Source organism: Phyllobates terribilis, unplaced genomic scaffold (genome assembly GCF_046119375.1).
Source record: "Phyllobates terribilis strain yellow unplaced genomic scaffold, ASM4611937v1 Scaffold_3__8_contigs__length_932513732, whole genome shotgun sequence".
Classification (NCBI taxonomy): domain Eukaryota; kingdom Metazoa; phylum Chordata; class Amphibia; order Anura; family Dendrobatidae; genus Phyllobates; species Phyllobates terribilis.
The window spans coordinates 290763336-290779563 of record NW_027362763.1 but is presented as its reverse complement, the minus strand read 5'-3'; the positions used below and the strand labels follow the sequence as shown (position 1 = coordinate 290779563).

General features: G+C 44.4%; 1 protein-coding gene across 15 annotated transcripts in view; it reads left to right on the top strand.

Moving 5' to 3' along the window:
• TNIK (TRAF2 and NCK interacting kinase) overlaps positions 1–16228 on the top strand; it is a 330725-nt gene that overhangs the window by 158642 nt on the left and 155855 nt on the right. For all 15 annotated transcript variants that reach the window (XM_073674893.1, XM_073674887.1, XM_073674897.1 and 12 more), the window contains exon 3: positions 7986–8042. In XM_073674893.1, the coding sequence (XP_073530994.1) occupies positions 7986–8042 (57 nt within the window). The remainder of the gene's footprint in view (positions 1–7985; positions 8043–16228) is intronic.

Sequence of the window (16228 nt, the reverse complement as noted above, 5' to 3'; positions counted from 1 at the left end):
TTAGCAGTATGATTTGTATCATTGTCTTATTGGAAGGTAAACCTCGATCTCAGTCTCAAATCACTGAGAGACTGAAACAGGTTTTGCTCAATACTATCCCTGTATTTCGCACCATCTATCTTCCCCTCTACTCAAACCATTTCCCCCTATCACTGCTGCCAAAAAACATCCACACAGCATGATGCTGCCCCCACCATGTTTCACTATGGGGATGGTGTTCTTGAGGTGATGAGCTGTGCTGGTTTGGCACCAAATATAGCGTTTACCTTGATGGCCAAAACGTAAAATTTTGGTCTAATCTGACCACAGCACCTTCCTCCATACACTTGGGGTGTCTCCCACTTATCTTTAGGCAAACTCAAAATGAGTCTTACAATTTTTGTGTGTAAGTAAAGGCTTTTTTTTTCTGCCATCTGTTCCATAAATGCTACTTCTATGGAGTGTACGGCTTATAGTGGTGGTTTGGACAGATACTCCAGTCTCTGCTTGGGATCTCTGCAGCTCCTTCAGGGCTACCTTTGTCTCTGTGATGCCTCTCTGATTAATGCCCTCCTAGCCCGGGTTGAGAGTTTTGGTGGGCGGCCCTCACTTGGCAGGTTTGTTGTGGTACCATGTTCTTTACATTTGATGATAATGGATTTGATGGTGCTCCGGGGGATCCTCAGAGATTGGGATATTTTTTTATAACCCAACCCTAACTTGAATTTCTCAACAACTTTGTCCCTGACTTGTTTGGATATCTCCTTGGTGTTCATGGTGTTTGGTTAGTGGTGCCGCTTGCTTAATGGTGTTGCAACCTCTGTGGCCTTTCAGAAAAGGTGTGTATATACTGACAGACTGTAGCGTCGGCGTCCCTGCCTCCTGCTAGGCAGGGACGCCGTTTCCCTCACCTCTCTGCTCCGTGCCCGGCGGCTTCCTCCCGCTCTGCTGGCAGCGCGCGCTGCTTCCCGGCCTTTGTGCTTAGGGTGCGCGCGCGCTCCCCCTCTCTTAAAGGGGCCGCGCGCGCCGTCCTAAGGAGTCCCCGGCCAATGGCCGGAGGACCTCACCATATATAAGGCACCTCCTCCAAAATGGAGGTGCCCTAGCAATGTTGTTGCAAAGCCTTTCAACTCTGCTTCACCCCTCAGGTCACGTTACCAGATACCTGCCAGTTACCTGCCAGATCTCTGCTTGATTCCTACCTGATTCCTGTCTATCTGCTTGCATTCCTGCGGTCCGACAGTCTGCCTACCAACACCTGTCAGTCTGTCTATGGATCTGCCTGCCCGCTCACCTGGGAGCGCTCACCTGCTACCTGCCTGCTAGCCTACCTGGAGGCTCAGCCGTCACTTGCCGTGACCACCTGCCAGTCCAGAGACTATTGCCCGCTCACCTGGGAGCGTTCACCTGCTACCTGCCTGCTAGCCTATCTGGAGGCTCTGCCGTCACTTGCCGTGACCACCTGCCTGTCCAGAGACTCTTGACCGCTCACCTCGGAGCGCTCACCTGCTACCTGCCTGCTAGCCTACCTGGAGGCTCAGCCGTCACTTGCCGTGACCACCTGCCTGTCCAGAGACTCTTGCCCGCTCACCTGGGAGCGCTCACCTGCTACCTGCCTGCTAGCCTACCTGGAGGCTCTGCTGTCACTTGCCGTGACCACCTGCCTGTCTAGAGACTCTTATCCTGCTGTCACTTGCCGTGACCACCTGCCTGTCTAGAGACTCTTACCCTGCTGTCACTTGCCGTGACCATCCGCCTGTCAAGAGACTGTCCCCGTCACTTGCCGTGACCTCCTGCCCTTCTACCCAGAGACTGTCCATGTCACTTGCTGTGACTACCTGCCCACCTTCCCTGGGAGCCACCCGCTTCCTTACAAGGACTTCCCCTTTGTATAGTTGCTCAGAGGTTCCACCTCCCAGACCCGTTACACAGACCATGCATACAGGTGGACTTCCTTTCACTAAGCATGTGATTTATGAAGGTAATTACATCAGAAATTTTTAGGGGCTTCATCACAAAAGGGGTGAATACATATGCACATGACAATTTGTAGTTATTTGATCCCATAAATTTAATTTATGTCTATATTTTTCTCACTTCACTTCACCAACTTATACTATTTAGTGCTGATGCATCAAACACAAATTGGATTACAAAATATCTAAACACAGGTTTTAATATAACAAAATAGGTAAAAAGCCAAGGGGGGTGAATACTTCTGCAAGCCACTGTAGTTTACTATCCTCAGCAGTTTTTATCCTGCCATTTATATTTTATACATATAGTAAACATTGTAGCTGTTATCACACAAAGCAGGTTTTGGAGTCTGCCTCTGGTTGTTTACTTGGGGTCTCTGGTGCTACAAAGGCTGCGGCGTCTTGCTTTCTTAACTTCTGTTGTAACTGGCCAGCAGTAATCTCCTAAAAGAGAATATGAAATGCCAATTGTAATGAAATGTGGAATACGTTGTGCTCTCCGTGGTGCTAGCAGATGCCAGGATCAGTGATGCTTAAGAGCAAAAGCATCTGCTGAGCATCTGATTTTTATGGTTTGCACATCAGTAAAATAGGAATAGTTGCTGTTTTTTGGAAGTATAGGTAGTAATACTCTTATTCACTGGAATTTATGTTACAAATGTAACAGTAAATGTAATAGTAAAACCACTTTTATTTGGGTTATGGGTTTATCCAGGCAAAGACTGCATTGTAACACAAACCTTGTCCCAGAAAAATCACAACATTGCTGTTTCTCGTGTGCACCTTCTTTTTCCCATAAGGCAAAAATTATTCAAGCAACGTTGCAAAAATTATGGGTGGCTCAGTGCTTAGTGGGTAAGACTTACCAGTAAATCTAATTTTCACAATGGCCAATGTCAATAATATCAGTGTTTCCTACAGGGCTGTGGAGTCAGTAAGCCAAACCTCCGACTCCTCAATTTCCCTGACTTCCGACTCCACAGCACTCCCTCACTACTGAGCGTGTACATAAAGTGCAGCACTGCCTCACTACTGAGCGTGTACATAAAGTGCAGCACTGCCTCACTACTGAGCATGTACATAAAGTGCAGCACTGCCTCACTACTGAGCGTGTACATAAAGTGCAGCACTGCCTCTCTACTGAGCGTGTACATAAAGTGCAGCACTACCTCACTACTGAGCATGTATATAAAGTGCAGCACTGCCTCACTACTGAGCATGTACATAAAGTGCAGCACTGCCTCACTACTGAGCGTGTACATAAAGTGTAGCACTGCCTCACTACTGAGCGTGTACATAAAGTGCAGCACTGCCTCACTACTGAGCATGTACATGAAGTGCAGCACTACCTCACTACTGAGCATGTATATAAAGTGCAGCACTGCCTCACTACTGAGCATGTACATAAAGTGCAGCACTGCCTCATTACTGAGCGTGTACGTAAAGGGCAGCACTGCCTCACTACTGACCATGTACATAAAGTGCAGCACTGCCTCACTACTGAGCGTGTACATAAAGGGCAGCACTGCCTCACTACTGAGCGTGTATATAAAGGGCAGCACTGCCTCACTACTGAGCATGTACATAAAGTGCAGCACTGCCTCACTACTGAGCGTGTACATAAAGTGCAGCACTGCCTCACTACTGAGCATGTACATAAAGTGCAGCACTGCCTCACTACTGAGCGTGTATATAAAGTGCAGCACTGCCTCACTACTGAGCATGTATATAAAGTGCAGCACTGCCTCACTACTGAGCATGTACATAAAGTGCAGCACAGATTCATCTCAACTAAAAGCCGAGATTCTTAGATCAGGAATAGGACAGACATTTATAGGACATTTCAGAACTTTCCCAAATTCTTATGAAAACATTTACTGCACATCCTGCACTGTATTACTGTACCCAATGTATTATATAACTTAGGAGTCAGTCCATTTTATACCGTCTCCACAACTCTGGCTAGCGCTTTGCATAATCATTTACTCCATGTTCCCTACGAGTGCTCTGCAGCCCCCTTTTAATTATCAAATGTTTTGGGTTACAAAGAATAGTACTTCATATTAGAAAAGTAGCAAAGCTTGAAACGCCACTTGTCTAATCATGTGTGACGACATCTGTGATGGAGCCCTCCGAAATTAAAAGACTTATGAACTTTAATGACATTGAAAGTGGACGCCACTTGTGGGCTACAAAGGAGGGTTTCCTGGTTTGGCCCCTGTGGAAGTCCGTCCCGAAGCCAGGAATTCTTAGGCTATGCGGATTTGGTGCGTTTTTTGTGCGTTTTTTTCCGTGCGTTAATGCAGCAGAAACGCATTGCACATCTTATCCCATGACTTCCTTTGACATTTTGCAAGTTCTCTGCACATGTTCAGGATTTTTTCTGCGTGGATTTTAGGTGCGGAAAAAAACGCAGCATGACCATTCTTTGTGCGTTTCTGCGTGCGGATTTGCCCATACAATGCATTTGAAAAACGCACGGCAAATCCGCAAATAACAACGCTTCCAAAACGCGTATAACACCCGCAAGCGTTTTTACTGCCAAGGACATGCAGAAATGCTCTGGAAAATTTCTGCTTCTTTTCTGCATTGTGGGCACATAGCCTTATATTACATATCCACCAATCAATTGCCATATGCCTGATGAAGGATGTTCTACCCAAAATGTTGCTATCTTCTCTTTTACCTATTGTGGTGTATCTTCTGCATTAAAAGTTCACCTGCAACTCTCCTGACTTGCCTATTTAGTGAATACTTGTGCTTCCCATGAAATAATCCGTATTTTCTAAGAACTTTAATTTGTGCCATTCCTGTTACTCTTTGTGGAAATTTATGAATAAATTGACAATTGGGTGTTACCCTTGCCAACGAGGCGCTAAACCCACATACTCTTAAAGGCGCAGTCAGGCGGCTGTATAAATCGGAATGAGATTGGAACGCAGTGCATGGACTGACTGGCGGCTCTCCGACTGTGTAGGGACATGTCCTAATGGCAGGAAAATGGAATTCCAGGCTTGATTTTATTCCTACCTGTCCAGGGGAAAAGGTACAGGAAGAGAACTATGCAGCGTTCTATGAAAAGATTATGGAAAATGCCAGCACTTACTAAAACAGACTTCACTGGTCTTCTTTCTGCAATTTCTGTATGTATTATCTTTCCTTTCCTTCTGACAATAAGCACTAAAACTGAGACAATAACTAGCGGATGGTTTGCTCACATGCAAGAATTGAAGCTGGAATGTACAGATTCTTGGCAAATAAAATCTGAATTGTTTTCCAAATCATTTCTTTCCAAATGATGGGAAGGGCTTTGTCAGTGCTAGAACTTCATATGTGAGCCAGATCCCATTTTAAAAGATATCCTGTGCGCGTTCTTTGGAAAGCTGCCACAATGAATTCATGGATGGAAAAACACATATGGGCAAATATTGCACGGTTCACAACATATCAATTGGCCAAAGACTGAAGCTGAATTGTTGTTACAGCAAGACCTCCTTGTCTTACTATAATACAGAAGTTTTTAAAGGGGGTCTGTAATCACAAAATGACCAAACCAAGCAGTTTCTTGGTGCACCCTTGGCATGGCCAAGCAGTTTAGTGCACCTTCCCACCGTCTTGTTTTGCATTTTTCTCCGCCCTACTCTTCCTTGACTGACAGCTCTGGCTTTACAGGACATGGAAAATAAGTAGGTGGTTAGATGCACAGAACTTTATGGCCATGCCCAAGGGTGCACCGTATTCTTGGTTTGAACAGTCGCTTTCTGCGGAAAGAATCACTTTAAATATCTGTTGTATTATCAAGGAAACAGTAATCCAGGCCTTATTGCTGGGCTTTTCGGTGATGGCAAACGCGTGTTGTACCCCGGTCATTGAGAAGGTTGGAGCATTTTTACTGCAGCTTTGTCCATGCAAGTTACCAGGAAGATGCCAGTGCCTCAATGTCTAAGGAAATAAGGAAGGGGACAAGGTGCAACCTTAACAAGTTTACCCATTTCTGATGATGAGAAAACACCTTTAGGCTGTGTGCCCACGTAGCATTTTTCAAGCGTATATGCTGCGGAATTTCCGCAGCGTAAACGCTTGAAAAACGCATGTATATCCGCACCCCATGTTCCCCAATGGGATTCCGCAAGTTCTATGCACATACTGCGGATTTTTCCGCAGCGTTTATGCCGCGTTCAAAAATCCGCAGCATGTCATTTAATTTTGCGTTTCCGCAAGCGGAATTGCCTTTGTCCAATGCATAAAAAACGCAAGGCAATTCCGCATGTGGAAAACGCGTGATAAACGCGCGAAAAATGCGCGATAAACACGTGCGGAATTCCGCATGCGTTTTTCCGGGAGAGGACTTGCATTTATGCAGCAGAAATTTTCTGCTTCATAAATGCAACGTGGGCACATAGCCTTAATAAAATATTACTCACTCTTACTATGGTAACGAGGGTGGACAATTAATTTTCCCAAAGAGCCATTTGAGATGCCGCTGAACCTTAACTCTGCTCTATAATTTGTTGCTTAATATTGAGCAGAATTGGGTATGTTGCTAGCTTCTACTGTTAATAGATGTTACAATAGGGCTTATACTGATATATATTGCAAGCAACAGCTAATCAAAGCCATATAATTTACTGCTCTTTATAAAGTTTATAATCCTACTGCTCCTACTAATTAGCTTTAAAAGGGGTATTCCCATCTCCAAGATCCTATCACAATATGTTATTAGGTATAATAATAATGTTAGCAAATACCTCAAATTAGAAATGTACTATAGTTCTTTTGATTTGCTATGATGCTTACCCCAAGTGCAGGGCATTGCAGTAGCTTAGGTATCCATGGTTACGACCACTAGCAATGAACTGTCACTATATGAGTGGTCGTAACCTTTGGATATCTAAGCTACTGCAATGACTGCACATGGGGTAAGGAACATAGCAAATCAGAAGAACTATACTACGTTTCTAACTGGATGTATTTGCTAATATTATTATTATTATTACATCTACTACTTACTGGAGTAGGATCTTGGATATCGGAATACCCCTTTAAGTATAATAAGCATAAATGTACCTTGATCGGCTCCGATCCTTACTGTGAGCTCTCCCATGGTCTATCCTTGTCCCGGTCTCTGACTCGTGTATCTCTGTTCTGTCACTCACTTCTCTGTCTTCCGCCCTTTGCCTTGTTCCCGTAATGGCTTTCTTCTGTCGCTCACATTCTTTCTGCCTTTCTTTTCGTCCTCCTATGTGCCGGTACGCACCTGACCGCTGTAATTGACCAGGCAGATCAGGTGCCCACTGCGATGCCGCTTAGTTGCATATGATTTCCATGTCCCGGTCCCACAGGCTGCACTATGCCCAAGTCTGGTCTATAATGTAAATAATAAAGTGAAATAAATCTTTTACTTACTATATGTTCTGTCTAATCTGAGAATATTGTATTTACTATCAGCGTATGATTAGCGGGAAACATTAACCCTTAGTTGAGTATCTGATAAGAGCACAATAGGACCTGTCTTATATTACTTCGAGGCTTTTTGAGATTTCGAGCTCCGTCTCCATCTGTTTCTTCTGATGACCATTCCTTTTAGATGATTGACTGTAAACTGTCTTCCCTATGAGCAGTAACATTTCTGTGCGGTGCTCACGTTCTCTTCTGTTTTACCTTGAATTGTATCAGGAGCACTTTTGTTGTGAAAGTTTAGTAGAATAAAGTGTGCTGAAGGCAGCGAGTTTTCATGTTTTTACTTTTTCTTCCAATATGGTGCCTAGGTGCAAAATAAATGACCCTTGCAATGCTTAGTCATGTAGAAAGCAGCGGCTGACTCACTGATCTGTAAATGGCCCTGCACTCAATTCCCTTTGTGTCAAAATGTCAACAAATCTGCTTATTTTCTGCAACGGAGCAGAGGCTAATCTATCAGAGAGGTGACTGCGGACCGGCCTGTGATGTATCATCAGTGTATTGCTTCAGTCTATACTGCATCCCCGCATTGAAAATATGTATTTATGTATCGTTCTTATTTCATTACAGGGTCGACATGTTAAAACTGGTCAGCTTGCGGCCATTAAGGTCATGGATGTCACAGGGGTAATGTATCTTTCATTTATTTCATGTCTGATATATAATAAGAATGTTGTTCTCAATTTTGCAGCATTTTATTTGGCAAGTTGCTAATATCTTATATAAGGCACATAATTACCATAGAATGGTTTATTGATAGTCTTACAGAGCTGCAGGGGGCAGTAAGTAGAGCAGAGGGGGCCAAAGGGGGCTGGTTCACTGATGTCGCACATCCAATGGTATTTGCTAAACAATTAGAACTCTTTATAAATGATCATCATTGGAATTAAAAGGTCAGATGTCTGTTTTCATTCAGATCCATCATTGTCACGCCAGGTGTGAATGCAATACAGGGGGGGGAAGTAAAGGGAGCCCAGACACTAGGGAAAGGGGAAGTAGTGACCTCCTAAGCTGGACTAGCATCACCCTGTCTTCCCCTACCGTCCCTATACAGCCTCCGCAGCTGTCGCCGATCACATTCCTCGCCCAACTATCCCTGGCGTAAGGCTGTAGCTGGAGGTGGAAGGAGATGAGCACTAGTCAACCTCCGCTAGCACTCCAAAGAGAAAAGGGGAAGACAACACAGGGGAATTACAACTTGGCTTTAGAAGAAACTGCAACAGGGCACATGGCTTAAAGACTCCAAAGAGGACGCGATGCTACTTCAGCCAAACTCCAAGTAGGAATGAGTATAACGTATAACCGGCGACGCCCACCTAGAGAGACCAGGTATATATACACGCAGGCCAGAGGGAGGTAGTCGCTGGGTCCTAAAGACTACCTCCTATCTAGGAATCTGTCTGCAATGCCAAACGTGGAGATCTCCTACAAGCCACTACAGGGCGACTGTCTGTCACCTCCGACACACCCGTGACAATCATTGATCACAACCAATATTTACATCTGTAGTTCAAAAATGGCTAAATCTATAGCTACTTCTTTGCTCAAAGACATTCATTCTTTATAGTAAAAACATGTGCTTACTTCTGGCTACCCCATACACATGGTCTATATGGAGAGAGAGCAGTAAGCTGCTGCCCAGTCAATCCTATGCTTGGCGAACTTTAAATGGAAGTTCCGGTTTCAGAACACCCCTGTCCCCCCGTCTGCTCTGTTTTTTTTAAAGGTAGTCTGTGACCCCCAAAATGCCCCTATAACAACTGTACTATGACTGTACCTGTTACTGGTTCAGTGCCTGAGAAAATATCTTTATTCGTATGCAGATAAGGAGGTTTCAGTGCATCCTTGGCATGGCCAAGGGTTTGGTACACTGTTATGCCTCCTCATTTGCATAATGAGAGCCTTCCTCTGCTTCTGATGGACAGTGCTTGCTTTCCAGAGGAAGCACTGTCTGAATGAAGCCAGCGTGTGTGAGGCTGCGTGCGCATGCAGTGGCCGCACGGGTTCTCTTCCCTGTCTCCTTTCTTCCTTGCTACACTAATACTGCAGGAAGTGTAGCAAGCGGCATCAGAAGAAAGAAGACAGGGAGGAGAACACATCCGGCCACTGTATGACTTACGGCCGGCCACAGCCACTATATGACTTCAGCCATATATGTTTGACTCTAAACCTTAAAGAGGTTGTCCACTACTAACGGTGGTCGCCAGCTGGAAGTGCTCACTTTCGGAGCTGCTCAGTCTTCTGATAGTGGCCAAGTCAAATCATATAGGAGGCGGATGTGTAGTACCCTGCCGCTGCCACTATCGGAAGACTGAGCAGCTCCTCAAGTCAGCACTTGTGGCCGCCGACACCAATAACAGCTGATCAGCCGGGTTCCAGGGTGTCGGACCCCAACCCATCAGACATTGATGACCTATCCTAAGGACGGGTCATCAATGCTAAAGTAGTGGACAGCCTCTTTAAAAGTCACACGGGCGATGAGTCGAAAAGGCTGTTCCTCTGGGGCTTCTCTCTGCCCTCTCCCCTTGCATGATAGGTGTCTCCTTGTGTGTGCATAGTAGGGAGAGAACTGTCAGTCATTGGCATTGGGCGGAGAGAAGCTGTCGGGATCCGGCCTTTGACTAATCTAAAAAGCTCTGTCCCGAGCGGATTTTTCTCAAAAACGCCACAGTGTTTCACAGTCAAACATACCAAGTTAATAAGAAAATAAAGCGATATGTCATTATTTTTTTACAGCAAAGTATTTGCCAATTTACTCAAATTTTAATATAGATTTAGGCCAGATTCATGATTTGCATTTCTTTTTTTAAAAGTCTCTTTTCTTTCTTTGCCTTTTGGTATTTGCTGACGTTTCATCAAAATTGCGCATGTGTTTTGTGAATTTTGCGCACAGTCAAAAATAGGCTTTTTTCCCCCTGTTATTAACCCCTTCCCGACCCGTGTCACAGCGTTTGTGACATGGAAACTCGTGCGTTCCCGACCCATGTCACAGCGTCTGCGAGCGGGGTCGCTCAGGTGTCACAGTTGCTACTGAAACTGGACAACCTGTAGTTGACCCCACGGGGGGTGGAATAACCCCCCCGTGCCTAGGACCCCTCCGATTGGCAGTTTCACTTTTACTTTAGTGAAACTGCCAATCGGAATGAATTAAATATTTCACCAATGGAAATTGGTGAAATATTTATGATCTGGGCATGGCCTGATGCATATAGCATCAGCCATTGGCTGGGGGGAGTGTCAGCTCTGTCACGACCCCCCCCCCCCAGATCTGATTGGGGCTAGTGTCCATGTGACGCTAGCCCTCCAATCAGATGTGTAGGGTGTCGTTTTTACAACGGCTGACCAAGCTCCACAGCTTCCTCCCATCCGTGGAAACAGTGGAGCTTGGTCACCCACTGATCTGCTGCTGCCGCCGCCACTGATCTCCCGCCGCCACTGATCCGACGCCGACGCCGATCCACCGCCAGTAATATTACCCCCCCTTGTCCGATTCCAGCCCCCTCTCCAACCCCCTCCACCCCAGTCCAATTCCATACCTGCACCCCGACCTCCGCTCCCTCCACTCCCTCTCCCATGTCTTCATCCACCGGCTGGTGCTCTCCTTCTGCCAGCCGGTGTATGGTGATCACAGGCAGCAGCAGGCTCACTGTGAATTCCCTGCGCCTGTGATCACCCACCATCCCTCCCAGTGATCACCCCCCCCGTCCCAGTGATCACCCCCCCGTCCCAGTGATCACCCCCCATCCCAGTGATCACCCCCCCGTCCCAGTGATCTCCCGTCCCAGTGATCACACACCCCCCCTCCCAGTGATCACCCCCCCGCAAACCCAGTGATCACCCCCCTGCTGCTGCCAGCTCCTGCTCCCCTTTCTGCCCCAGTGATCACCCCCCCTGATGCTGCCGGCCTCCTACCCCCTTTGCTGCTGCCGGCTCCTGCCCCCCTTTCTGCCCCAGGGTTCACCCCCTTGCTGCTGCTACTGCTGGCTCCTGCCCCTCTTTCTGCCCCAGTGATCACCCCCCTTGCTGCTGCTGCTGGCTCCTCCATCTCCTCAGCCCCCTCATGCGCCCCGTGTGCCTGAGCATGCTCCGTGTGCCTGAGCACACCCCCTCCTGCGCCCCCTACGCCTGGCCGTCCCCTACGCCTGACCGCCGAAGGTTACACCAAGCACTCACACACACACGTACACTCACACTATAATAGAGTTTCGATATTTTTTTTTAACACACGCACACAGCACACAAAATGTCCCGCCCGTCCCGCTCATCCCAGTCTAGGGCGTACTCAGCTGAGGAGGCTGTCGGGTTGGTGTGTGTGTTGTAGTGTGTGTGGTGTATACACTACACTATACCACACCGCACACCAACCTGACATACACTACACAATTTGTGAAGCACCTGGGGGTGCTCACTATGCATCTAGATAAGTTCCCTGGGGGGTCTAGTTTCCAAAATGGGGTCACTTGTGGGGGGAGCTCCAATATTTAGGCACACAGGGGCTCTCCAAACGCGACATGGTTCCAATTTGTTAGCGGACACCATGTTGCGTTTGGAGAGCTCCTGTGTGCCTAAACATTGGAGCTCCCCCACAAGTGACCCCATTTTGGAAACTAGACCCCCCAGGGAACTTATCTAGATGGGTGGTGAGCATTTTGAACCCCCAGGTGCTTCACAAATTAATCCGTAAAAATTAAAAGAAAATTTTTGTGGAAAAAAAAATACTTTTTCATTTTTATGAATCAATTTGTGAAGCACCTGGGGGTTCCAAGTGCTCACTATGCATCTAGATAGGTTCCTTGGGGGTCTAGTTTCCAAAATGGGGTCACTTGTGGGGGAGCTCCAATGTTTAGGCACACAGGGGCTCTCCAAACACGACATGGTGTCCGCTAACAAATTGAAACCATGTCGCGTTTGGAGAGCCCCTGTGTGCCTAAACATTGGAGCTCCCCCACAAGTGGCCCCATTTTGGAAACTAGACCCCCAAGGGAACTTATCTAGATGGGTGGTGAGCATTTTAAACCCCCAGGTGCTTCACAAATTGATTCGTAAAAATGAAAAAAAAAATTTTCCACAAAAATTTTCTTTTTTCATTTTTATGGATTCATTTGTGAAGCACCTGTGGGTTCAAAATGCTCACCACCCATCTAGATAAGTTCCCTGGGTGGTCTAGTTTCCAAAATGGGGTCACTTGTGGGGGAGCTCCAATGTTTAGGCACACAGGGGCTCTCCAAACGCGACATGGTTCCAATTTGTTGCAAATTTGCCTAACAAATTTTAGGATGCATTTTATCCTGTTACCCATGTGAAAATGAAAAAATTTAGGCTAAAAGAAAATTTTTGTTAGAAAAATTAAAATGTTCATTTTTTTCTTCCATGCTGCTTTAGTTCCTGTGATGCACCTGAAGGGTTAATAATCTTCTTGAATGTAGTTTTGAGTAGCTTGAGGGGTGGAGTTTTTGGAATGGTGTCACTTTTGGGTGTTTTCTGTCATGTACACCCCTCAAAGGGACTTCATATGTGATGTGGTCACTAAAAAAAATGGTTTTGTAAATTTTGCTGGAAAAAAGATAAATTGCTGATGAACTTTGAACCCTTCAAACTTCCTACCCCAATTTTTTTTTTTTCCAAAATTGTGCTGATGTAAAGTAGACATGTGGGAAATGTTATTTATTAACTATTTTGTGTCACATCCCTCTCTGGTTTAGCAGAATAAAAATTCAAAATTTGAAAATAGCGAAATTTTCAAAATTTTTGCCACATTTTTAATTTTTTCACAAATAAACGCAAATATTATCAACCTAAATTTAATACTAACATGAAGCCCAATATGTCACGAAAAACAATCTCAGAATCGCTAGGATCCGTTGAAGTGTTCCAGAGTTTTTACTTCGTAAAGGGACACTGGTCAGAATTGACAAAAATGCCAAGGTCTTTAGGGTCAAAATAGGCTGGGTCCTGAAGGGGGTTATTAACCATTTTTTGTAACATTTTCAGCAAAGTGTTGCAAAATATGGGGCTTTTGCTTGATGTTAATAAAATCACTCCAGGGTGATACTGGGTTGGGATTGTGCCAATTTTTGCAATTTTGCAAATATAGTTGGCTGGAAACGCTAAACTCTGCCCACAAAGCGGAGCACAATAACTAAAAAAGAATCAGGCAAGCACATATAAAATAGACTTAAAAAAAGAAGAAGCAAAAAATCAAAAAATAATGAATTGGGTGCAGAAAAGAAAAAGGCGCAAAGGCAATGATGAATCGGGGCCTTAAAGTATGGAACCTTGACAATTGTTCTTTTGTGTATTTTATTTTGCTGTTCGATATAATGGCATAAAGCTGCTTCCAAACTGATGACCGGATTATGAATGAGGCTTTTCCTGGGGCGATTGACAGTAGTTACATGTTCCACTTGAACAGTGCCGTGTTTTTTGTTATCTTTCCCTTGTTTTATCTGGATAGCCTCTAGTTAAAGTCATTCACGTGTTCCAAAATAAACATATTAACACGGAACATTCCACAGAAGGATTGTTACTGTGCGAGGACCAGCGAGGTGTGTGATGAGATGTAATCATGTCCTGTATATGGAGGACAATACGCAGGAATGTTGCACTACATTATGTTACCAATGTCCTCCCTTTTGTATTTCATGCTTCCTAGAGGCACAATGCCTGTATTAAGGGGGTGAATGAGATTAAAATAACACGGTGGCTTCCTTCCAAACACACCGGCCTCTTGTCCTTCGGCTGTGTCTGCTAGTACAGCTGGGCCCCATTCCCTTGGGTATATTTTACTTCTAGCAGTGTGGTGGTTTTATGATTATGGAGACCAAAGCTTTTCGTGAGTTTTAAATGGGAATTGAACAACCATATTCATATGTATATGTGTTTCATAAGACATCAAATAGATCTGATAGATAGCCATAGATATAAATAGATACATAGATATAAATTGCATAATGTTCCCCGACTATAATTAACAGTCAGATCTATTTGATGACTTGTGAAACACATACGCGTATGAATATGGTATACAATATAAACTGTATATATGTGTGTGTGTGTATATGTATATATATATATATATATATATATATATATATATTAAAGACAGCACCATTTCATATTACTCACTAGCCGGTGCCAAGCCTCCATACAGTCTGTCCAAACTGCTGCATATCAATAGAAAAAATATAAAGAGGCAGCACTCCAAGAAATTTTTGAAAAAAAATGGACTTTAATGAGCCCAAAGGCGACGTTTCGGTTCACAGAACCTTTCTCAAGCCAAGAGAATGCCAAGAGTGTGCAAAGCAGTCATCAAAGCAAAAGGTGGCTACTTTGAAGAACCTAGAATATAAGACATATTTTCAATTGTTTCACACTTTTTTGTTAAGTATATAATTCCACATGTGTTAATTCATAGTTTTGATTCCTTCAGTGTGAATGTACAATTTTCATAGTCATGAAAATACAGAAAAATCTTTAAATGAGAAGGTGTGTCCAAACTTTTGGTCTGTACTGTATCTATATATACATACATACATATACAGTTGAAACCAGAAGTTTACATACACTATATAAAAAGACACATATGCATGTTTTTCTCAATATCTGACATGAAATCAGAATAAACTTTTCCCGTTTTAGGTCAATTAGGATTACCATAACTTTTAATATTTGCCAAATGCCAGAATAATGAGAGCGAGAGAATGTTTAAGGCATTTTATTACTTACTGCAAAGTCAAAAGTTTACATACATTTCATTAGTATTTGGTACCATTACCCTTAAGCTGGATGACTTGGGTCAAACGTTTGGGATATCCTTCCACAAGCTCCTCACAGTAGTTGGTTGGAATTTGGGCCCATTCCTCCTGACAAAACTGGTGTAACTGATCCAGGTTTGTAGGTTGTCTTGTTCCCACCTGCCTTTCCAGCTTTGCCCATAAATTTTCAATAGGATTGAGATCAGAGCTTTGTGATGGCAACTCCAAAACATTGACTTTGTTATCTTTAAGCCACTTTGTTACCATTTTGGCAGTATGCTTCGAGTCGTTGTCCATTTGGAAGACCAATTTCCACCCAAGCTTTAACTTCCTGGCTGATGTCTTGAGATGTTGCTTCAGTATTGCCACATAATCTTCTTTTCTCATGATGCCATCTATTTTGTGAAGTGCACCAGTCCCTCCTGCAGCAAAACAGCCCCACAATATGATGCTGCCACCCCCGTGTTTCACAGTTGGGATGGTGTTCTTAGGCTTCCAAGCTTTTCCCCTTTTCCTCCAAACGTAACGATGGTCATTATGCCCAAAAAGTTCAATTTTAGTTTCATCAAACCACAGGACATGTCTCCAAAAATTACGTCTTTGTTTGTGTGTGCATTTGCAAACATTAATCTGGCTTTTTTATGTTTCTTTTGGAGTAATGGCTTGTTCCTGGCAGAGTGGCCTTTCAGCCCATGTTGATACAGTACTCTTTTCACTGTGTGGTTATTGACACAATCTTACCAGCTTCCGCTATCATCGTCTCAAGGTCGGACCAAAGCACATTCACTCTGGGACACAGAACCCGTCTCCTTCCTGAGCAGTATGATGGCTGGACATTCCCATCTTGTTTGTACTTGCGTATCATTGTTTGTACAGATGAATGAGGCACCTTCAGGCATCTTGAAATTGTACCCAATGATGATGCAGACTTGTGCAAGTCCACAATTCTCTTCCTGATATCTTGGCTGATTTCTTTAGACTTTCCCATGATGCTACACAAAGAAGAAGTGTGTTTCAATTGTTCATTAAAATACATCCACAGGTGTGTCTCTAACTCAG